The 23,863-nt window shown below is 41.9% G+C and overlaps 1 protein-coding gene across 3 annotated transcripts; it reads right to left on the bottom strand.

Annotated features, from left to right (window-relative positions):
- Positions 1–6,632: 6,632 nt before the first annotated feature.
- On the bottom strand, positions 6,633–23,746 carry LOC125882839 (solute carrier organic anion transporter family member 1C1-like). Of its 3 annotated transcripts, none has more exons than XM_049566736.1 (16): positions 23,580–23,746; positions 23,232–23,299; positions 20,438–20,587; positions 18,092–18,233; positions 17,802–17,934; positions 16,002–16,126; positions 13,543–13,689; positions 13,185–13,283; positions 12,261–12,494; positions 11,953–12,117; positions 11,195–11,390; positions 10,885–11,050; positions 9,531–9,715; positions 9,220–9,284; positions 7,604–7,721; positions 6,633–7,496 (listed from the first exon to the last, which is right to left on the bottom strand). In XM_049566736.1, the coding sequence occupies exons 3-16, from the start codon at positions 20,537–20,539 to the stop codon at positions 6,998–7,000; spliced, it is 2,376 nt and encodes a 791-aa protein (XP_049422693.1). In that variant the 5' UTR covers positions 20,540–20,587; positions 23,232–23,299; positions 23,580–23,746; the 3' UTR covers positions 6,633–6,997. The 3 variants fall into 3 exon arrangements, with proteins under 3 accessions (XP_049422693.1, XP_049422691.1, XP_049422692.1); XM_049566734.1 differs by having other exon boundaries at positions 23,232–23,359; XM_049566735.1 differs by having other exon boundaries at positions 23,232–23,377.
- Between the last annotated feature and the right edge of the window lie 117 nt (positions 23,747–23,863).

The following is a 23,863-nucleotide window of genomic DNA, read 5'->3' on the forward strand; positions in this document are numbered from 1 at the left end:
TCACACAAACAGACTCCAACAGTTATAGGCTCGTCGCTCAAACCACTTGTGACATCAGCTCTGTCCAAATATAGCCTTGCATTTTCATTTACACAGAATGAGGAGGACGAGGGGGGGAGGAGGGGTGTATGGGGGTGTCGGGAAGTCCAAGAGGGTCTTATATATATGCCGTACGCACACTCAGCTGTACCTTAACGTGCACTCTTAAACCTGTGCACACACAGGATAATGCTAATTTTCACAGCACACACACACACACATAAACACACAAACGCATCTTTGTACGTCACCATCCTCATCATCACCTCCGTCATCATTGTCACGAGCCTCCGTGATGGGACTGACCCGCCAGAAACCCACACCAGGGAGAGGAAAGTTGTCTTCATATTTACCTTGAGACACGTAATGAAGTTTTAGGTCACCAAACTCTGACCCTCCCTCTGCCTCCCTCCATGAATTATAGATGTGAAGATGAATTATCGTTAATAATGAATGTTGTCTCATTATTTTGATGGGACACGTCACAAACAACTGAGAAAGTACTAATTAATGAAGTGATGGTAAAACCTGAGTAACACTTGACAGATGTGACCTCTTTACAGTTATTGCAAACTTGGTGTAAAAAATTAAGTACTTTTCTGCTGTTGTAAACATTCAGGACTCAGTAAACAGACTCAGTAACAAACCTAAGGGGGGAGGGGGGTGCCAAGGCATTTTCCAATTTACAGCAGCTATATGCACTATTTCTCAAGCTATTTAAGATAATAGAATGCATAAAAATCTGTACATCGCTGGAGAAAAACATGGTATTTGCCAAGGAAAGAAATCATCCTGTGGAGCAGCGATCATAAACTGGCACCAGTGGGCCACATACAGCCTGCTTAAGAGCCCCATCTGGCCTGTAGAGTATTAATCAATTCAAAAAATTTGTGAAGGGGGTTAAAATGTATTTAGGATATCCAGCATTTTTTCCTAAATTGAAGCAACCTCAAAAACAATTGAGGTGGAAATGATTGTGTGTAATAGTGATGTGATCATAAAGTGATCAAGTAGCATTCAGAGTAAGTTATCAATAGCCTTACTTACTAACTTACAGAAAATTTGCCTGCAATAGTCCACCTTCCACCTTTCTTTTTCATATCTAAAGCCCAGTTCAGACCAAATATTTGCGATGAGACGAGTTGAAACATGCAACTACTTGCAATGTGCCATTCTGCAACTCTCTAAAAACCTGCTGGTTCACACCATTGCAACTAGATGAGATGGTGTGTCATCTCTATGCAACAACTCTCTGTACTTTTGTTCTGATTTCCAGCTTTTTAGGGCTTATTTTGTGGCTGAATATAATTTGTAGCCTTTTAAAATATGAACGAGGATAGTGATAGTGAGATACTGGCTATGGTTGTGTTTGTACTAGTGATAAAATGGCGACAAGAACACGCATCAGATGGACTATAATCATAATAAATACGGCACAGTAATATAAGTAACCATCGCCTATTTGTTAGTCAATGAGAATGTGTGTGTGGGAGGGTATAAGCACATACAGCGAACAGCAGCAGCACTGTCCCACAACGGCACACCATGAGGACTGAAACAGAGGGCTTGGCGGGGACAGAGCACCTGCTGCAGCAAGCAAACAGCCATCGGTGGTCATTTTGACTTGACTATTGGACTTCACTACAAGCTGATTGGCTACTGAAACAGGTGACGAGCTTTACGTTCTAAAACCATCTGCCATTATACTCTGCTGGAGTAAATGTCAGAAAATAAGTGTTTAGCTGACAAATCTATCTATGCCATAATAATCTTGACTGCTCTAACTGCAAATCAAGGATGCAGAACAAAACCAAACATGGTCTTCAAAACAGAAGAACATTTACTCAATTATTTTAGATTTCTTTAGTGAACAGTATAGTAGAAAAAAACAACATGAAATTATATTATTATCTGAATGACACAAAGTTGAAGGTATTTTGAAAACCAAAAAGATTCAGGGCTTTATAGAAAAAATTTGGGACTGGAGCCCTAGAGGCCACCCCACACTATGCCCCTGCCTTTCTGTACCTTTAAAGCTGCTATAATCAGTATTTATATGGACCGTTTCACTGGGATTGCCTTGCTAGGCAACAGCTTGGGTCCATGTCTTACTTCCTGTCAGCTAATGTCATGAAAAGATTTCCACAGGAAATCCTAAGGGATCCATTTAGTTTAGCATTTAAGTTTATGTTGTCAAGTTTGTGATGATCCACAACTGATCAGCTGACTATGTGTAATGTGAGTGGTATTGCTTGTAGTGGCAAACCAACAGATAATCTACAGTTCCCATTTTAACATCTTTTAGCTCATTGTTTTGGTTTTACAGTCCACAACTCTAGTATTGCTGTTGCAGTTTTGACCAGAGCCGGCAGCAGTTTTTAGTGAAAGCCCAACAGGTTACTAACCATCCAATGAACTTAGCTGACCATTTCCCAGCTTAAGATCCAGATATTTCCCTCAGGACATAGTTGCTACCAAAAAGAGCTAAAAAAGAATGAGTACTGGAATTACAATCCTCAGGTGGCCAGAAACACAACTCTAAATAAACGGTGTCTGTTGGATGTCTCAGTAGATAACCAAACTGCTAACAAGTTAACTACATAAACTTAAAAGGTGGTTTTGTTGTTTTGTTTACAGCTTGTTAGCACTGCCCATGTGACCAAAAATAAAAGTTGCAGGTCAAATACTGGATGTTGAAATAAAACAACCCCACAATCAGACTTTGATTGAAATGTTACTAAACTGATTGATGGATGGAAATATTTGACTTTAACTTTTACAAGCTAAGCCACATCCACTTTAAATCCGTTATTCAAAAAAGCAAAGAAAAAAAACACAATTACAAGAAATTCTCATGTGAAATAACCAAATCTTTAACTTTAACTCTCCCTTTCTAGTAAATCATCTGCTGCACAGGAGCTGATGTGTTTTAGTTGAAACAGGGCTTTGCTTGGATTAAACATAAAATGACTTTGAGATATTCAGGAGGAGTGGAGGGTCATAAAAATGCAATTATGAGGGAATGCAAGAAAAGAGCCTTAAATTAAACATCACATCTAAAATCACGACCACGTTTCTGATGTTCATCACACAGTCTCGGTGGGAAGATGCCACCACAGGCTGCAGGCTGCCGGTAAGTGCCGGTGGTTTTCGCCGCAGCTGTGAGCTAACGGAGAGATATAGTGCAGTCGTAATGGACATTAAACATCCCCAACCCACCGAGGTCCGACGAACACCTTGTGTGTCCTGTGAGCTTCCCAAGAAAACATGCAGTAACTGCAGACAAAGATGGAGTGTCAGTATGTTTTTCAACTGTCTTTACTTTTACATTGATTATATATTTTGCATTTACAGTAGGCCTATAGACTTTTCTTGGAGACAAAGTTATGACTTAATTTACGACATAATTTAGTGACACTCCCTGTTTGATTTTTGCAACACATATAACAAATAAAGCAACTACTTCAACATGATAGTCCGGCCACATACTGTACAACAGATGTTTGTCAGTGTTAATACAATTATATCTTGCATTGCTGACAAAGTCTAGTTGATAAAATAATAATAATAATTTGATTTAATATATAATTAACCCATTAAATATTTAACTACTCTTGTGAATATGAGCAGAAAGGTTAATGTGCCCAATCTTGAAAAGAACAAATGGAAGGAAAGACAGAAAAAGCAGAGAAATGGAGACGATGACAGTGGGTGGTGTGTGGAGGATTTTATAGTCTATAGTATGGGGAAACATGTCCCTTGTATTAAATACAATGTTCTGTTTTATTGTCCCTTGGATTACTTTGGTTATTGTGAGGAGCCAGATGTTACTTGGGCGGAAACTTTCCTGTTCCCATCACAGAGAGAAAACCACATCTAACCTTCAGTTTAAATAAAGCTGAATGAACCTCCACAATCTTTAAAGGAGCTGCATACGACATTCAGAACACTGATATTGCAGCAAACAACTATTCACTATGTAGTGGAGTAATAGTGTCCTGAGCAGTGAATCAGGTTACGCTAGCTCATCAGGGTTTCTCTGTTTTCGTAGCTGGGCCCGCAGCACATGCATTTAGTGCATGAGACTTCCTTCCTTTACGTCCCAATGGCTGGCTAGTCTTTGCCAATCTGCACTGCATTTACTGCTGATAATGCCGTCTCTATCCATGGTGGCTGGATGGCCTTGTCACACAACACTCACTCTCCAGGTCCTTCCAGGTTATTACTAACCCTTTTTAAACAGGAATTGTGCAAATTCTCAGGAACGCCCAATCAGTCTTTTTTCAGCATTGGCAGTATAAAAACAAAATCGGGGAGTGCGGCAAATTGCCGCCTACCTACTTTTGTTTGTACAGAATGTGCCTTTTTCGGGACAATGGGGGGGGTAAGCAAGTAACAAAACGTGTAGCTCAGTGTGTGACACAAACGTGGCGTGGGAGGGAAGCCGCGGCTGGTCAGTCCTTCGGTGATTCTCTCGTAAGTCAGCCTGTTCTTCACCATCCCCGCCATCTGACGGTTAATGGCCTCTTCGTTTGCGAGGACAAGGAGGGTGCGCAATTCCTTGTCTCCCCAGTTGCTCATCTTTACAGTGTCTGTCAGGTTTGCGTTGCCCTCTTGCTACTTTTCCTGCTATCATCTGTTTCCTGTTTATCCACCGCCAGTGGGTCGCATGTGCAGCGTCATCAACAGCCCTTCCCATTGTGGACGGCTGCCTCATTCTGTTTAAACCAAAAAGGTTCCGCCAATATGACTACCCTATGAGGCGGAAAATTGGGCACCTCGAATCAACCCAGCAATCCGGCTCTGTGTGTCTAAACGCCCGCAGCTTGCCGGCAAAACGGCCCAACATTTGCCGAAAATCTGGCAGTGTAAAAGGGGCTACAGTTAGTTCTGTTAGCACTGTTGCCATTTTTAGCTTGCCAGATACCAAACAGAACTGTCAACTCGTTACACTCCATTTCCATCTTCAGTCTGACATTGCGTCCTCTCTAACCTATTTCCGTGGAGGAGGGAGATTCGATTTTCCATTACTAGTCATAAAGACCAATGTATTCACCTAAATCTCACAACATTTTAAGTCTACACTTATGTGTAGCCATGCAAACATTTTGGTTTAGCTGGGTTTTTAAGAGTGGGGCTTAGCAAGCAATTTACTATAGGTGATATTAAGAAGAAATAACAATTTAGAATAGTATTAGTATCTATCTTGTCTACAACACTCACCATCAGTGACAGCTTGACAACTGTGTGAGTCCCGCTTGTGGCACTGACTGGCCAATCATGCTCCACCTCAGTGTTTTTGTTTTTGTTTTTTTCCAACAGAAAAAAAATGCTGTTTCATGTCATGATGCCAGACAAAAACAGTCAACTTGGTGGAGTGGGCGGATCCAAATGTCTGGACACGGGCATGTTTTTAGCTCTGTTGGCACTGCTAAAGCTGCTAGCCACCATTTTGGCTCAGCCACCACCATGTTTGCTTGTGACATAAGAGGTGAGAGCCATATGGAGACAATCATGGCTCCAGACTGTTAATGTCGTATAAATACCAGAAACTCTTCTTCATTCTTATTCCGCATTCCTCTTCACATCAGCTTTGTTTCAATTTCAATTTGGGCTTTGAAGCTCCAATACACAGGCTCTATATGATTAGTATTCCTCTGGCGATGGACATAAGAGGGTTCAAATGTCACAGGGGAATGATTAGCAGATAAGTAGCCAGAGTCAGTAAAGGTAATGGTGCTGTGGCCTCTGATAATGACTGTTCATGTTCATTACATCGTTAAATGGGGACTTGTCCAATACTGCATGATGTACTATTTAAATGAGAGATGCTGTGCAATACCTTTGCACAGTTTGAGGAATGTACATCCAGCTCACAGTCACAGAGATCTTGGTGGAATAACAGCCTAACTGTTCAGTGTGTGGTCTCTGTCTGGCCCATCATGCATTCATAAAGAGGGACTGATCTTAGATATGGTGGGCGAGCCATGTAGCTGCTCCATATGCAGCTATACATACTTGGTACAAGACGCGTTCAGGCACATGTAAAGGTGCATGGAGCAGCAGTCACAAATGCCAACTTTGCAACAGTCTTAATTAATTATATTTAGACATAAAACGACAGGGAAAAGGAGTTTTGTTTTCTGTAGTCATTTGTCTGCTGTGGGGGCAAACACTTTACCAGCATAAACAATTTTGCTGTGGTCCAGCCAAAAAACAAAAACAGACAGCTCTTTTCTTCCTCTAGTTGGCAGTGCCTTTCCTGGCACATTGTGCTGATTAGGATACAGCTCCACCACATCGGCCTAGTGCTGCAATTGCACTTACAAGTGCAGTGCTTGTTAGAAAATAGTGTTTCCCATGAAGACACCCATAAGAGTTTTGTCAAGAGCTGGAGGTGGCACGAAATTTGATGGAGGCAATGGCCTTGTAATCGTCTATGCAGAAAAAACCCTGGCATCATTTTCACGATATTTGTATCCTCAACATCACACTGTGGTAGCCCTGGTTTCATGTATGTTGTTGAGACTCTGCATAGATAAAATCTGACAATAAATATCACACATTCAAGGATTCATTTATTGACATGAAAGGAAAAACCATTAAGTTTACTCTAAAATGTTTTGGGCCTCGAAGGGCTGCTGTGCAATCAGGTGCATACATGAGTCTATAATTTGAATCGTTGGTCGATGTGCACGCTCAGTGCTATTCCATTTTTTATTCCAAGTATTGCAGCTATTTCTACAGCTGTGAAAGGGATCACTGGTGGCCCATTTCCTCTTCGGACTAACTTCAACATAATGGCACTACACTGTAATAAAAGAGGGGGGAATAGTGTTAGCCTGAAGTGTGCTATAGCTCAGATGAAAAGTCCCTCTTGACAATAAATGTGACTTTTGGCCAAACTCAGTAACGTTTCTAGAATGGTCCCCACTTGTTAGAGACATCGGTAAACACCTTAGTTTACTAGGCCGTCAGTTTCTATGCTGTGTGTTGTTTCATTCTCTAACTCCTTGTCATCTGTGACATGGTCCTCTTTTTCCACATGTACATTCGTCTCTTTGCAGACCTCGTCTTTTCCCTCCTTCACCACCTCCTCTGACTTCAGTCCGTCCATCTCTATCTTTGCTTCTTCACTCGGAAGTGGAGTTAACTCCACTGTCACAGATTCGAACTGTTGCCTCTTCTCAGTGTTCTTTGTGGAGCTGAATCTGCGGCCTTGAGGGAGCTGCTCCGTTCTGTGAACCTCCAGTTCTGTTGTGGTCCTCACCCAAGCTTTGGGAACGTAAGGCCGTTTGGAAATTTTAGCAGCACTACGGTTTGTCTTAAGTTCAATTTCCTTCGTCTCTGTTTCCTGCTCTGGTTTTTTAAACTGTCGTCTGAGGAGGACGATGACAGCAATGATGAAGAAATATGAGGAACCACTGAGACATGTGATCAGACCCAGGAAGACCAGCCTGGAAGACAAAAGATTGACAAAAGGCAATAAATGTCAGAAGTATCTATTACTGTGGCATCTGAAGTGGTGGAGAAAAACTAAACACTTTTTCAGTCCATGGCGTACCTGTACATGTCAGAGTCATAGATGCGGCAGGCCCCCCTGCCCCCGCACTTTTTGATCGACCACTTCAGGCAAGTTGAATCAATCAGGGCTCCGAAATACACTGGTGCAGGAAGTCCACCTACAGACAAGGTATCACCCAGATATGTACTGTTACAATATTGCAACAGAGAGAAATATTGTGTCCCTCAATGGTATTTCTTATATTATCTGAAGACTAATCTAAACTAGACTAATGCTGGGTTCACACCAGACGTGAAAGAGCCACAAACCACAGCAATTTTCCACAAAGCGGTGCCCTGTTCCTTTCACTGCCTATGTCAACCAAGTGGATTGTTTACACTGGATGTGGCACCGAGCTCCCTGCATTTGCAGCGGTAGTTTCAGCATCTAGTTATTTTTTCTGTGAGCGGCAACCAAATCTGGCAAAAAAAGACTAAATCTCTTATAAGCTATATAAGGGATATCATGTATGATAAAAAATGATCTGATGGTACCTCTCTCCATGCTGTTCTCCTGGAGTTTCCATTCTCCTGATCTTTAGGTGCCATGCCATTGTTCCGATGGCCCAAAATTCCAAAGCCCCTAATGTCCCATTGGATCAAATGCCCAATTCTCTGACAGCTCATTATCTTAAAAAAAAAACAAACAAAAAAAACCCAGCCATTGTTCTGAAGTCTTGTTTCTCTAAAAATACAAAATCCAAGGAATTACTTTCAGTGTCAGCAGCGTTTGAACGTAGGTGTTTTTCACCAACCCATCCCTGCTTTTCCAGCTGCTTTTGTGCTACCAAATGTGAGTGTTTTAAACTAAAACTTGATCTTCTTCCAACCATAACTAAGTGTTTTTTGTGCCTAAACCTAACCTCACATTCACCACAGCATTGTTGACAAATGTAATGTTTTAATGTATCTGCTAGAAAAAAATGTACAAATGTAACATATCTAGTGGTTTATAGAAACATACTGTACAATGCAAATATTATTTCTAGCAATTGGGTTGTTTAACTGCAGGGAGTGTGTATTTTTGGAGAAACATGACACTGGAGCGTTTATTTTTGAGATAATGGGCTGTCAGAGAAGTGGACTTCCAGTCCAATGGGACCTTTGTCGGACTAACAGGGCTTTGGAATTTTGGGCCATCGGAACAATGGACAGTCCTCAATTTCTACCCTCAACATGAGGAAATTTAATACTCTGCCCATTTAGTAGATAGAGCCCAGTAGCTATCACTGCTGTTTGTGATTGGGATTTTAAAAGTATGTAAGCCCACTTGTTCCACATATTTGTCAGTTGTGTCAAAACAGAGAGCAAGACAGACGAGCAGACACATGTACAGACTCTAGCAGACACATATAGAACTCTATGTGTAACAAGGACTTGAATCGCTTGTTGACCTGCGCAGAGAAATGCTGCGCATCTGGTGTGAACAGCCAGGTGACTCCTCATGTGATAACTGACATATCGCAAGGCTTACAGCTCCAGTGTGAACCCAGCATAAAGGTGACATTTTTACCAGCTTTACTTTGGGGAGCAGAAACTGTGCTAAAATTAAAAACCAAAACAAGTCCAAATCAAATAAAATTGTACTTTTCATGCATCTAAACGAATGAAGCTTACCAAGAGTCCTCGTTGCTAAGGCCTGCATACCCAGCGCAAGAGATTTAAGCTCTGGTGAGATGCATCTGTGATTACAAAACAACACCAGGTCACTTATCTATACTACTTCAAAGAAAGTTGCTTCATCAGACAGTGTCTTTAAAAGCATCGTTTGACATTTGGGGTAATAAACATACTTGCTTTCTTGGTGAGAGTTACACGAGAAGATAGATAACACACTCACTTCAGTTCAGATTATAAGAATGATCTACAGTAGCACTAATATTCCTAGTTCTAACTATTTTCCTCTTGCCAGTAACGGGTGCACAGACCGTATGATGACCATGTAGCCAGGTGTGGCTCCCAGAGAGTTGATGAAGGAGCTGAGAACAGAAACAGCCATGTAGGAGGTGAAACTGCGGCTGCAGTCCTTTGCATGTGGACACTGGCCCAGCCTCACAGACGTACTGCTGCCTGCTGGGAAGGAGGTGGACACACAGCTGCAGTTGTGGAAGACCTGGTAACGAGAGAGAAGCCGCAATGTAGGGGGATAACTTACTGGGAATCAATGATTGATAAACTTATCATCCATCAGTCATTAAATTAGTGAGAAACTAGTCCATAACCATTGGTAGCTTTGTCACCTACTACCTATGCCAATCCTCAGTGCCTACGTGCAGTTTCACATTGACCACGTCAGTGAGTAGAAAAACGTGGGACAGACAGAATGACTGAGTTTCTGTAATTATGTACAGCATACCATACCATGACTTAGTTATACCAAAAATTAGAAAACAAACCCCAAACATTGGTCCACAGGGGGAGCCACAGCGATCGGTCGCATTTTAGCCATTTTTAAGCATTTTTCTGTTGTTATAGCGCCACCCAGTTGCCAATTAGAGTTAAATTTCTCCAGTCACCTTGAGGCGTCCTGTTCTACATATCTACCAAGTTTAGGAAAAATCAATATGGCGGTTAGGCCTAGATAAGAAATCAGCTCTCTAGCACCCCCTTTTTGTTTGATGGGGTCAATAATGGAGCGGTCCCCTCAGATTATGTGTGGTCATATGCCTACAAAGTTGCGTGGTGATGGGTGAAACCCTTGAGATGTTATACACCTTTATGTGATGAGCCACGCCCTCCGCAATATTCATTGCCTTATAGAAGCTCAGTTTTAGTATGTTTTCCAACTTTTGCCAAGAGGGAACTTTAGATATTGGTCCCTAGATTATGTTCACCCAGTTTCATGCAGATCGGTCAAACTTCCTAGGAAGAGATCGATTTTAAGTGTTTTTCAAAAAATTCAAAATGGCGGAAAGTCTATATAACCGGAAGTTATGGGTTCTTGAGGCAAATTTGTTCCTCATGAGGAGAGGCATCTCTGTGCAAAGTTTCATGTCTCTACAACATACGGGGCATGAGATATGCCCATTCAAAGTTTGCAATGTCAATCGGTTGCTATAGAGCCCCCCTTTGGCCAATTGATGTAATATTGCTTCATTCGCATCCTCCCATGACCCTCTACCACTGTGTCAAATTTCACATGGATTGACCAAGTCAGTGAGGAGAAAAACATGGAACAGGTACACAGACACACAGACAGAGTTTTCGTCATTATATAGTAAGATGTGATTATTTATATAATTCTGACATGTGGTCTGTGACAACTTCTGTGTGTAGTCCTACTGTGTTCTTGCCGTATCCACTGGAGCTGAGGCAGCCAGCCATACATGGAGAGATGTAGGTGATGCCGCTGTCTGAGCACACGGGCTCCCACTCCTCTGCTGAACACGAGCAATCACTGTTACACTCTGAGAAAAGCGTATTCTCGTCAGATGATATACCCCGCGTCCTGCAAAGTATAGTTTACATTAGCTGCAGGTTGCGCCTCTGAAAAAATCTGAATTGTAAGTTAAGGCTGTAATAAATAGTCTCTACAGTACTTTATTTTGGTTTGTTAAAGCCGTGGTCATCTTCATGAACCCTCTGCACTGACCCGTTGTATGAGATGGTGAGCCCAGCCATGGGAATGTTGTCACACTTGGTGCCGAACTTCAGCAGCAGGAGGAGGTACGCCATGAAGGATGTGGCAAAGGAGAGCTGTGCTCCTGACACCAAACTCAGTTTGTACCTCTTCATCAGCAGCCCTCCCAGAAAGATCCCCACTGCCACCGCTGGCAGGTTCAACACACCTGGAGGAGAAACACAAGGGGATCTAGACACTGGGAGACACCTCTTACAGTAGGACGTCTCTCACTATCAGACACCCTAGATATTTTTTTTTCTATTAGTCTTTAAGACTTGTGGAGATTGTCTTGACGATTTTGTGTTTCTCACTCTGCCTTGATTCCCATTGTGCCAAGTCTGAAACACCTTTTGCAGAGAATACACCAAACCTTGTATGCTTTGCCATGTACGGGTTCAGACAGTAAATTGCAGAATTCCCTATGTCTACCGGGGCACTTTAACAGCTAGGTAGGTCTCATACACTGGCCATAAAAAACATATTGTCAGAGAACAAAACAGCCATCAAACAACAAAACATGCTTTACAACACCAAGTTAACCAAGCTCAACAACTCCTACTGGTGAACAGAGATGAACCATTCTGGCAACGTCATCACCTAGCCTGTTGAAAGGTAGCTGTGCTCTGCTGGTGAAAAGTGAAATTCTGTCTAGTATATGAACAATCAATTGCAGTAGGTGTAGGAGGTTTTCTACATACAGAAATTATGTTAATGCACTTCATTTTCACCTATGAGGAAGTTGGCTCTGGAGGCAGACTGTCCAAACTGCTGTTCCATGTATTTGGCTTTGAAGGTAAACAGGCCGATGAAAGAGTTGAACTTCAGGATGCTCCCACAAAGGAGCAGGAAGTAGGCAGGAGTTCCCAGCAGGCGCTTCAGCGAGGGGAGAAACCCTGTGGAAGGACGTCCCGTAAAAATAAAAGCAATGACCATAAACCTGCACACAAATCTGTACTTGATATGTCAATCTGAGCTGGAAATGCAACTGAGCGTCATCAGTGTTCTGTTGTGGGAGGAAGAAGAGGTTTGTCTCAACCTTTAGCGATGTCAGTCAGCTTGAGGTTGTGATTGTTGTTGGGGGCGTCCTCTGTACCGTCCCGGGTCTCACTGTTGAGTACTGGCTTGCCCTCGTCTCCCTCCTGCTTTTGCAGCGAGCGGGGCAGGAACCAGAAGGGAATGCTGGAGATGAGCAGGAGGGCGGAGGACACCATGAAGCCCATCCACCAGGCGCCCACCCAGCGGGCATCTTTCGGAGTGATCGTCACACTTTCTGGATGCACAAAGAAAGCATTTGAATGAGTGCAGCAGGAGGCCTGATGTGTGTTTAAGTTTCATTTTTTCACAAGTGACATTTAGAATATCAATCTGTCTTCAGTCTTTCACGTGACCATGCTGGACATCAGATCTTTTTTGGGAAAATAACAGGCTAATATTATCAGGGCTGGGGGACTGCGACACTGCACATTTTAGGTGGACTGATTAAGTTTGTTTGACACATTAATTATTGATTTTACTTTATCTATCTGTGAGAGTCGAGACACTTCCTCAAAGGGACACTCAGAGGAGTCTTCACTAACATGTTCTGACAGGTTTGAGCCTATTTTTACGGTGGCGTGCCCGATGAGCAGCAGGCTCGGAGTAAAATCAGTCTGAAACAAAAAACTGGAGTCCTTACATTTCTCCTGTCAAAACATGAAGCTTTCTTTGGTTACACTTTATCAGCCTGTCTACACAGGGGGTGTTTCATTCATAAGTTTAGGTAATTTTTAAACAGTAAGTCGTTGACTTCAGAAACAGTTAGACAAGAGCAGGCTTCTCATTTCTAGCCCATGATGGTCCATTTTGTCTGCTGAAATGAAGACTGTCAATTGCAGATTTTATCAGCTGCAGGTAGCTAACTGATTAGCCTAGCGTTAACTGATGATAGACACTTTCTGCAAAACAAACACATTCCACTTACCAAGGTCTACAAATCCAATATCAACATATATTTTGGCACAATAGGAGCCCAGGAGGAAGCCAAACATGGGGCCCAGGAGAGTAATGGTCTGGAGACAAGCTGCAAATCACAACATGAGGAGAAGGAGGATGAGGTGAAAAGAGACATTTTAACAGAACTCCAGTGGGAATATATTTGCTAAGAGTTAAGACACTGTCACACTAGATTGCAGCATTTCAAAATTTGTGAGACATGCACATATTTGAGTGCATTACTTTTGTTTTTAAAGATATATTGAAGTGTTGGTATCTGACAATATTTAACATCTGAACTCTGCCAAAATCCCACTGGAAACCCCAAATGAGTTATGTTATCTTACCTATATAGAAGGGTGAGTTCTCTGCTTTAGCAAAGTCGTCGATGTAAGAGATGCCCAGAGGTGCGACGGGGGTTTCTCCAATGCCCCGCAGAGCGTTGCCCAGGAACACATAGATCCACATGTGGGACCCAGACTCTCTCACACAGGCTCCATAAAACACACACAATAAGAGAGCATGGTATTGATTTTGTTGCAAAGATCTGATACTCTATATACTCTGTACTATCTCTGATGTATTAAATGTTTATAAATGTTTAAAATCACCAACGTCTCCCAAACTTAAATGCAGATAAATATCTTTACAAGTAGTTTGAACCACGTGGTCCATGTGTGTATATGTGTGTATTGACTGCACCATTCATAGATTGGCCCAGTCCCCAGAAGAAAATGTTGGCATTGTACTTTGCTGCAAACCACAAATATGTCACATTTCCACATATCAAATGTATCATATTTTACGGTGTCGTAATATATGAACTGACGTCATAGGGAGGTGAAGCAGGGAAGCAAGGAAGTTGCAGACCACTGTTCAAGACCAACAAAATGAAAAAAAACAGTAGTTTTCAGCAAGCCATCGCTGTAGTTCAAGCAGCCTTTTATCCACCAAATGTGGATGTTTTTTAGAAACTCAATACTGCGTGGCTATGAAAAGCAATCATTTTATATCAAGACATTGCTGCGTTTCCTACCAGGATAGCACCACAAAAAGTGGTTGTTTTTTATTGACAAATGGCTGTGTTTTCAATATGTTCTCACTCTGAAGTCGTTGAAATCCGGCGCTTGGGCAGTGACTTGCAGCGTCGGACACAGACGAAAAAAGCCGTCCGTTACAATCGGCATGATACGTGGCCAGTTGCCGTTATATTTTCAAGGTGTAAGGGGGAAACACTGAAGACAAGAAGAAAGGTTAAGGTGGTGAAAGTCCGAGTGGGGAAGGTGGGATGGGTGGTGGATGCGTCCAATGAACGACTTTCACCCTTTCAATCAACAACTTTCACCTAGTGCATTTATTTTGAAAGAGACTGTATGTTAACGTTAATTTCCTGTGAAAACAGTAGTGTATTTTGAAAGAAGATGATGCATTTAACAGGCAGAACTTGACACGGTGTCCGAGAATGTCAACAACCAACGCACCCAGGGTACCTTGCACGTCGTATCTGGACGTGGAAAGTCCATGACCAAACGTTAATATGTGACAAGGTCAGAGCGAGAATGTGTTGGTGTTTTCTGCCGGAATAGTGCCATGAAAAGTGTTTTTTTTTTTTTTTTTTTTAACCAAGGCATCACTGTGTTTCTTTTTCCAGCCATAACCAAGTGCTTTTTGTGCGTAAACCTGACCACACTTTAACCACAGTATTGCTGAAATGTAAAGTTTCAACATATCCACTACATAATAAATGTAAATGTGACATATCCCGCAGAAATGTACAAAGCAAACATTTTTCATGTTGATTTGGTTACACAGAATCTTCTATTAATTTTGCTTCTAAAAGAAGGTGTTGGTGCCTGTGTATCACAAACCCCTCCCTATTCACAAGTTACTGAGAAAGAGAAAATGAAGTCTGTGGCCTCAATTATTAAGTCTACCTTAAACCAGATGTAGGAATACAATGTGGTGTTGATTCAATATCAGTGTAACAGGATGCGGTTTAAAGCTTGTATATCACGGCATTGTGACTTCCATATTATGTTTCTTTTCAAATACATCTCATCAGAGCAGCAGAACAGGATCAATACACTACTTTCTGTGGCTGTATGATGTGATTTATGTGAGGGAAATGATTAATTATGGCTCAACAATAGAAAGACTGAAGAAACATATCAGCTGAAGCCCATCTCAGGGAAGTAAAACTGATAAACAGATATGTGTCCAAGCTGAATTTATTACCAAAAATATGTCTGCTTTCTCAGTGATGCTAGTAAATAAGATCTGATGGTCCCACATATTATTCTTTCTGTCTTTTTTAAGCTTTCATCTCATGTTGCCTTGCTCTGCAGTCCACATACAGAACGACTTCAGCAGCTCTGTGCAGAACATAGACAGCACGGGAGGTGAGTGACTTTGAAGGTCAGACCAGGATCAGTGCATTCCAGGGATGGTTGGAAGAATGCCAGTAACTTGTTAAGGCTTTTTAACCAGGTTTCATGTAAGTCTCTTTCATGCTGCCGGTGTCGTTTGTTGTTCACTGGCCATAGCAAAGGTATCTTGTATAGTTTGTCCTGACTGATTAATCAATTTCAACTCGTACCTAAGTATAACTGTATACTGTTTGTATGCTGAAGCTGCGCAAGGTAAATTTGAATTTTGACTGTACCAGTTGGCATGGAAAACATTTTGAGTGTATTTTGTTCCATAAAACTGTTTCCTACTGTAGATTTAAATGAAGAAATGTGGAATATGACAGTGGAAATCATTTAAAGGCACCCATTTGACCCCAGCGTGCAGCCCCCAGTCTTACATTTGTTGCGCTCCACAGAAGGCGCCATGTGAATTTCAGGTACTTCTGTTTTCAGTGGATCCGCACAGGCGGCGATGTTCGCAGTGTCATTCTGGTAAACCTGAATGACTGTGTTGTACTTGTAGCTGTGAAAACCACAATGAGACATTAAAGGAATACTTCATCTCCCAGATGATCGTTTGTATATCAGTTACTCACCCTATGTTACTTTGAGTTTGTGAAGAAAACTTTGTTTTTCTCGCATGCTTCCATGGTAAAAGAAGAATCCATGAATGGAGAAAATTTTTAATGAATTGAAGTCATAGGGGTCCAAGTGTAACAACAACTAAAACTATATCAAAACAAACAATTTATTAACTTAAACACAACTCGAGACTTGGATTACAGTACACAAGTTGTGTGAAAGTTTGTCAATGGATGTTTTGATATAGCTCTATTTTTGTTAAACGTGGACCCCATGACTTACTAGGGATGGGCAGCACAAGCAAAAACACTATTCGAAAATCATGGCAACTATTCGACGATTTTCGAATAATCGACCCCCTCCCTCCCCCATCCCCTCCCGAATGCACACAGAGATCCATTCATCATTACGGCCGGGCTCCACCGGCTGCAAACGCGTCACATCAGCGTAGTGTCGCGGCGTATTCATTTGGGCTCCTCTGACTGCGTACGGAAGCAACACGTAGAGAAGCCAGTGGGGTTGTTTACTGTTTGCCGAGTCGAGAGGCTGCATGTAGGCTGCATGAAATGTTAAAGCATTTTCCACCTAAGTTATTACATATATTTGAGTTATCTACAAGTTTACTGTATTGTTTGTCATCTGCTCGCTTTTAAATGTCCGCCACGGACATTTACACGTCACAGATAAACATGGGTAAAAGCATGAAAAAAATTCATCACATATCACCTCTGATAATGGTTTATTCATTTAAAAACACATTGTGCTCGTTTAGCACACTATTTCATATAGTTTTTATCTGCTGGAGAGTCGCGTAGGGCAGCATAGCGCGACAAAAATAGAAGAGCCGCGTAAAATAGAGAGTTGTCCCGCAGCAGACGGGGGTTGTCATGCCGCTCCCGTTGCCAGTGGAGCCGCTGTAATTGATTAACAGGGGGGCGAGCTGCTACAGGACTCGTGCTGCAGACGTGTCGTGCTGCTGACGTGCCCGGCCGTACGGTCCCTCGCCGCCTCCTGTGTGCCTCGCTCTCAAATGACTGTGCATACTTGTTGTAGACTTGTGATACGCAAGCTTTGCCTCACAGAGTTTGCACTGCACCTCATTTTCGTTTATTTTGTCGAAGTTGTTCCACATGGAACTTTCTGATGACTGTAGCAGTCTCTGCATGTTTCTCCTGTTTGTAGAAGAGCATCAAACTAGCTGGTAGCCCATCTCACACCGCTGTAGTAATCCTTTACTGCCCTCGTGCGGTTAGGAGCTGAATTGCATGTCAAATAAAGGGGGGAAATAAGACGGCGAATAGTAATAGTCGCATTAAAAAAAAATCAGTTTTTCAAAAAAAAAAAACCCCGACTATTCGAAAATTCAAAAATCGTGACCCATCCCTATGACTTACGTTCATCAAGGATTTTGTCCATTTGTAGAGTCTTTGTTCACCATGGAGACATGCGAGAACAACAAAGTTTTCTTCCAATATTCAATGTAACATGAGATGAGTACCAGAAATTGATATACAAATGGTCATTTAGGAGGTAAAGTATTCCTTGGACAAAGCTCATTTGATCAAGATCATTGTTTTGCAAAGGTTTCTGAAAATAAGGTATTTGTTGGCATTTACCGGCCCATGAAGAAGTGCGTCAGGCCGGTGAGAAAGGCCCCCACAGCCATGAGGAAACAGCCCACAGCGATGAATCTGGGCCGATGTAGCTTCGCCCCAAAATGGCTGACCACAGCAAGAAACAACAAGTTGCCTACCTCCAAGAAGGAGAAACCAAGAGAGCAAAGGAAAATAAATTATATATTTAGAAAACATCAGCTATAGAGTCAAAGGGAAAAAGTGTCAAGAACAAAAGTTAAAAAAAAAATAAAAATAAAAAATTAAGAATTAAATAAAAATATAGATGTTACCCATCTCAAAACTGCCATCTATGAGTCCAATGTGCGTGCTGGAGAGGTCGAAACGTCTCTCAATTTGAGTGATGGAGCTCTTCATATAGGTTCCCGTCAGAGCCTTGGAGAAGCAGGCGAAGGACATCGCCACAATAAACAACTAGGAAAAATGAAGGGAAATATAAGTCATCAAAATAGGCTAATAATTCATAAATTTAACAGACAAGTACTGCATGATGTAAATGTTATTTTCTAATAAATATCCACCATTTCATGCTTTGTCTACTTTGATTTTTCATCTTAAATGTTTAAACAGCTCAGTTTGATGTTTTGTTATCATAGAAACATTGATTAAAGCCACTTACACAAAAATACTCAGACTAGTGTGGCTCTCCATGCCTCCTGCCTCCTGCCTCTTCCATAGCAGCCTCCACAGTCTGTGTGTGGGCACCCTGGAGTCCCTTTATTACTCAGTTAATTCCCATTGGGGATTATTGCATTTCTCCTGCATGTACAGTATTTCATCTACTGTATTATGCTGTATTGCTACAGAGGCTTTCATTCTCAGCTTAAATTTAATTTTTGCCGCAGTCACTCTGACAGATATGGACTACTTTGGGCTAAGAACTCTCTTTAAAATCTCAATCAGAGCTCATAAAACTGTATACATATTTTGCGCGGATTTTTTTTTTGTCATTGCTGATTCTGAGAATTTGCTTTGCAACCCAGTATCTACACACATTAATTCAAGGTAGCCTTGAATGAAATTGTTGTATAGATCCATCCATCCATCCATTTTCATTGTAGGGCAAACAGGCAGAGCAAAGCACCCCAGATGTCCCTCTCCCCAGAAACACTTTCCAGCTCTTCCTGGGGGACCACAAGGCGGTTCGCAGGCCAGATGAGATATGTAATCCCTCCAGCGTGTTCTGGGTCTGCCCCGGGGCCTCCTACCAGTGGGACATGCCCGGAACACCTCTAACAGGAGGCACCCAGGAGGCATCCTGATCTGATGTCCGAACCACCTCAACTGACCCCTTTCGATGCAAAGGAGCAGCAGCTCTACTCCAAGCTCCGAATGCCCGGGCTCCTTACCCTATCTCTAAGGCTGAGCCCAGCCACCCCACGAAGGAAACTCATTCTTCCAGTCACTACCCAGAGCTCATGACCATAGGTGAGGGTTGGGACGTAGATGGACCAGCAAATTGAAAGCTTCGCCTTCTGGCTCAGCTCCCTCCTTACCACAACAGTCCAGCCCAGCGCCCGCACCACTGCAGATGCTATACCAAACTGCAGATCCACCTCACGCTCAATTCTACCCTCACTCGTGAACAAGACACCGAGATGTACATATTTATCATGTTATAGTGCCGATACTTTTTAAAGTATCTTTTTGGTTTCTTTTATTTCTGGTCTGCTGATCAGTGCTTTGCTGTATCTTTAATGTATGCACCAAAAACCAAAGAAAATTCCTTGCAAGTGAAAACTTACTTGGTAATAAATCTTCTGATTCTGATTCTTATGGGTTTTGAAAGATATGCTCTTTAAACTTTGCACATGCTGATGTAGTGCTGCAATCAGAGGATGCTGAGCTCGGGACTGATACTGAAGTGTTTGACAGTGCTGAAAACACATCGAAAATCAGCTCTTGGCTTGATTCTACCTACTTTCGGGGAAAGCATATTTCTGAAAATACTCAACTGACGAAAACATGATGGGAGTTTCACATTTTAAGCATTTATTGCTCCATCTATTATATAGTGGCACCCCCAAGGGGGGGCAGTGGGGCCATGGCCACCCTGATACAATTATTACTGAACCCCCCTGGAGAAAGTAATGGGAGGCTGACATTACTGCGTCACTGAAAGAAGTGGTATCTTGTGACACTAGACAATCTAATGCATCTACTAGTACCAACCATGCTGGCATAACTTGTCAGGAAGGGGCTAAATAATGCTCCAAAGTTAGGCTAAATTTTGGCGAGAGAACAAGTGGCATAGCCATTTTCAGGGGGGTCCCTTTAATTCTCACCTCAAGATATCTGAATGAAAATGGTTTCTATGGGTACCCATGAGTCTCCACTAAGCCTGAGAAGACTTGCTCCCTCTAAATGTTTTGTTCCTTACAATCAATTTACTCCTTCAAATTAAAGCTGTAAATATATATTTGTCTTTTTAGGAAGAAAACAGCCGATGAATTGCCTAACACATGTTACCTAACACATTGATGTTTTTTCTGGCTCAGTTTCCTCTAAGTGAACAACAGAACAGAATGAACTAACAGAATGAACTCTAACCCATGACGAAAAACAGAATAATAATAACAACCAGCAGAGGAGTGTTGATCATAAAAAACCTTCAGTACTTTGAGAGTGGAGATGCCAGGGCGTTTTCCGGTCTGCTGATCAGGGTCACACAGAGCCTGCTGACTGGTCACCTTTTCTCCGTCCTCTGCTGCTTTGTCCATCCTACACTCAGTGTGTGTCTGCTGGTCGATCTACCTGCCTTCAGGCCACTGCAAGAAAAGCAGACATAGACAACAGATAAAAGAAGGAAGGTCAAGTTAAAGAAAAGTGTATTACTTTATATTTGTGTACTCCTATTTCATACTGTTATTCTTCCTTCTTTTCACTATTTCTCTATTCTTTACATTGGAGTGACTGTAACGAATCACACTTTCCCCACAGGGATCAAAACAGTATTTCTGATTTCTGATTCTAGTCTAGAAACAATATGGCGACTCTGAGGAAGAGGATCAGAGGCCTGTACTACAAAGCAGGATTTGGAGTTAGCGAGGTAACTTCAGGGTTAACTCTGGGTTTTCAGTACTACGAAGCTGGTTGCTCTGGAGCAGCCTGTCAACACCCCGACCTCTGACCGATCAGATCACTGAAGAAAAAAGTATCCATGGACGAAGGTTCAGAGTGACAGGTAAAAAAGTGGAGCCTACGCATTGTTTTCGGTCAGTAGAATCAGATCATTGCTCCAGGGCTCTATTTCCACTGGTTTTAAAACAGAGCTTCGAACAAACTGAGAGATTATTTACACACTAAACACATGATTTGAGCCGGATTTGTTTATTTCAGTCAGCAGTGACAATGCTGTTACTTTTACACTCTGATTCTATCACTGCAGCTCAAAATAAAATGAGACACCTGTGTGATGAGAACTAAAGAAAGAAAAAGATAATATTTTATTAGAAAAATAATCCAGACACTTTTAATTGGCTCCTGTTATTGTAAATGTAACATTTGGGTCAGGTAGACCTCGTCAGTCATTAACTATTTTTCCACTCTTTCTTTCAGCAGCAGAAACAGTCTGGCATCACTTTAAACTGTTTTAGTATGTGACATATTCAGAATAGTATTATCATCATCCAACTAAGCAGCAAAAAATACCAATGTCACATAGGCCCATAACTCAGTGATAACTGCATGTAATTTAAGTCTCGGATGATGGTGAATTTATACTGACATTTTACTGTCTCGTAGTCGCAGACATTGTCGTTACCGTTTCATCTCGTATCACATGAAGTAGTCTACTTTATTCAAGGTTCTGATGATGTCGCTCATAATTGACATCCCTGCCTCTTTCACATGAACATGCTTGTGGCTGGATAGGAAAACCCAGAGTTGACTGAACAAGTTGTTAACCAGCTTTGTAGTACCGATTATCCAGATGGTCTATGTTAGGTCAGGGGTGGAAATCCTGGGGGGGATGAGGGGACATGACTCCCCCTACAGTAAAGCTGTACCCCCCTAGAATCATTTGAGACACAATAATTTTTGAACAATGCAGTAGTATTTATTAAAAGCACAATGTAAGCGGTGCTCATTATAATCGCGCAATAATGTGCTATTTAAATCTTAAAAGATTTAGTCCCCCCCTCCCATTCCTAGTAGTGGTATATCCTACACTCTTTCCAACGGCCCCAGGCCCAGGCTGATAATATAAACTGTCTGCAACATTTCTCCTGCATTGGTCAAAAGCCTACTCAGTTACCAGTGCTGCTAAGCTAAAAGCTAATGATTAAGCTCAGAGTTTAGTGATAGTCAGAGAGGACAGGGGAGAAAGAAGAGGGAGAGGACAGGACAAGAGCAGTCAGTGGCAGAGCAATGGGTACCTGTCTGTAGGCTCTCCACCTGTCAGTGAGACAAACATGAAAGACGTGCAGTCTAACTGACAAGGGGCGGTCATTACGCGCAACTATTACGCACAGTTATGACGGAGCGGCACGTATGGGTACCTGTCTGTAGGCTCTCCACCTGTCAGTGAGACAAACATCAAAGACGTGCAGACGAGGAGCGGTCATTATGCGCGACTATTACGCATGGTTGTGAGGTGCGCAGCGGCAGATTTCACAACACAGTGTTTATAAACCAGTTTACCAGTTTAATTGCAGGAAATGTTAAATTTTATTTTTAGTTTAGTTAGTATAGACATTCACTCTGCCTGTTGGAGAGATAGAGAGAAGATTAAAGCGTCAAATTGCAGTAAAAGATGCTGTATAAAAGACAGGCTACAACTTTTTTTCCTTGTCCCCCCCCCTAGAATTATTCTCTAAAATTTTACTGTTTATTGTCCCCCCCAACTGTGAAATGGGATTTTCGCCCCTGTTAGGGTTAGTCAAACCAGATAACGAGAAGATATCCTGGGTAAGTTGAACTTGCTTCGTAGTACAGGCCTCAGCTCCATATATGATATAAATCACTCATTAAGGTAACAAAAACATGATTCTTACAGTTATAGTTTCAAATGATTATGAACTAATGGAAACATAGTTATGAATATTTTATACCATTTCTGCAAATATGTCCCCCTAAATTCTACACACTGGACCTTTAACCACTCATTTCACATAACTTAAATTTACATTTTGTATAAAATATTTCTACAATAGACCACATTAAATGGCACCAAACAAATGTTAATTTTCTCAAAATATAACTGATTGTATAACTATAGATTCAGTTATAACTATCATAACTGAAGTTGGCAGTTGTCTACTTACACTAACAATCATCTTGAATTGAAACATTGTAATCCTTGAAACATTGATTTTTACTGATCAACTTATTAGCAGTTTTATGGTACTGAAATACAAAGCCAATCTTGTCACTTGAGCCAAGTGAATGAAAACAGAGCAGCTGTTGTGGTACCTGTGTAAACTCCACCAGCGTCTTCTCCTCACAGTGCTCTCAGCTCAGAAAGCGTCAGGAGCTGCAGGCTGAATCCATATCAGAGAGGAAAATGGTTTCCCATGACAGCTCATTTGTCCTCTGGGAAACTTGAGCAGAGGGGAAACCTGACAGTAAAGTTACTTTAACCAATAAGTTTTGATGTTGAAGGTCCAGTTACTCAGCTCAGCTCTTACATAGTTAACTCAAAAGTGCAGCCGACCTTTAGTCTTTAAAGATCCATTCTGTGACAGTGAGACAATCACAAAGTTTGTTATACAGAGAAGCTGCAAACTGCAAAGCAACTACTGAGGAAGTTTGACAGTTTACCTAGTGCATCTCCAGGCCGAGGGGACAGGGGTCTCCCCTCTCTTCTTCTTCTGCTCCTCCTTAAGCAGCCATGTGTCTCTCCTCCTGCTGAGAGGAGGAAAACCTGCTCTTCCCAAGCTCCTATTCTCCTGTGTGCAGGCAGAGCAGTTACTTGGAACCAGCAGGACAAAAGGCCTCGCACATTTTTATTCCACACACATGCCAGCAAGTCCAGGAGGGGGACAGCAACAAGAGAACAGGGGGGGAGGCGGAGGGGAGACAGATTAGTAACTTCAAACCAGGCC

The sequence above is a fragment of the Epinephelus fuscoguttatus genome, linkage group LG22 (assembly GCF_011397635.1).
Source record: "Epinephelus fuscoguttatus linkage group LG22, E.fuscoguttatus.final_Chr_v1".
Taxonomy (NCBI): domain Eukaryota; kingdom Metazoa; phylum Chordata; class Actinopteri; order Perciformes; family Serranidae; genus Epinephelus; species Epinephelus fuscoguttatus.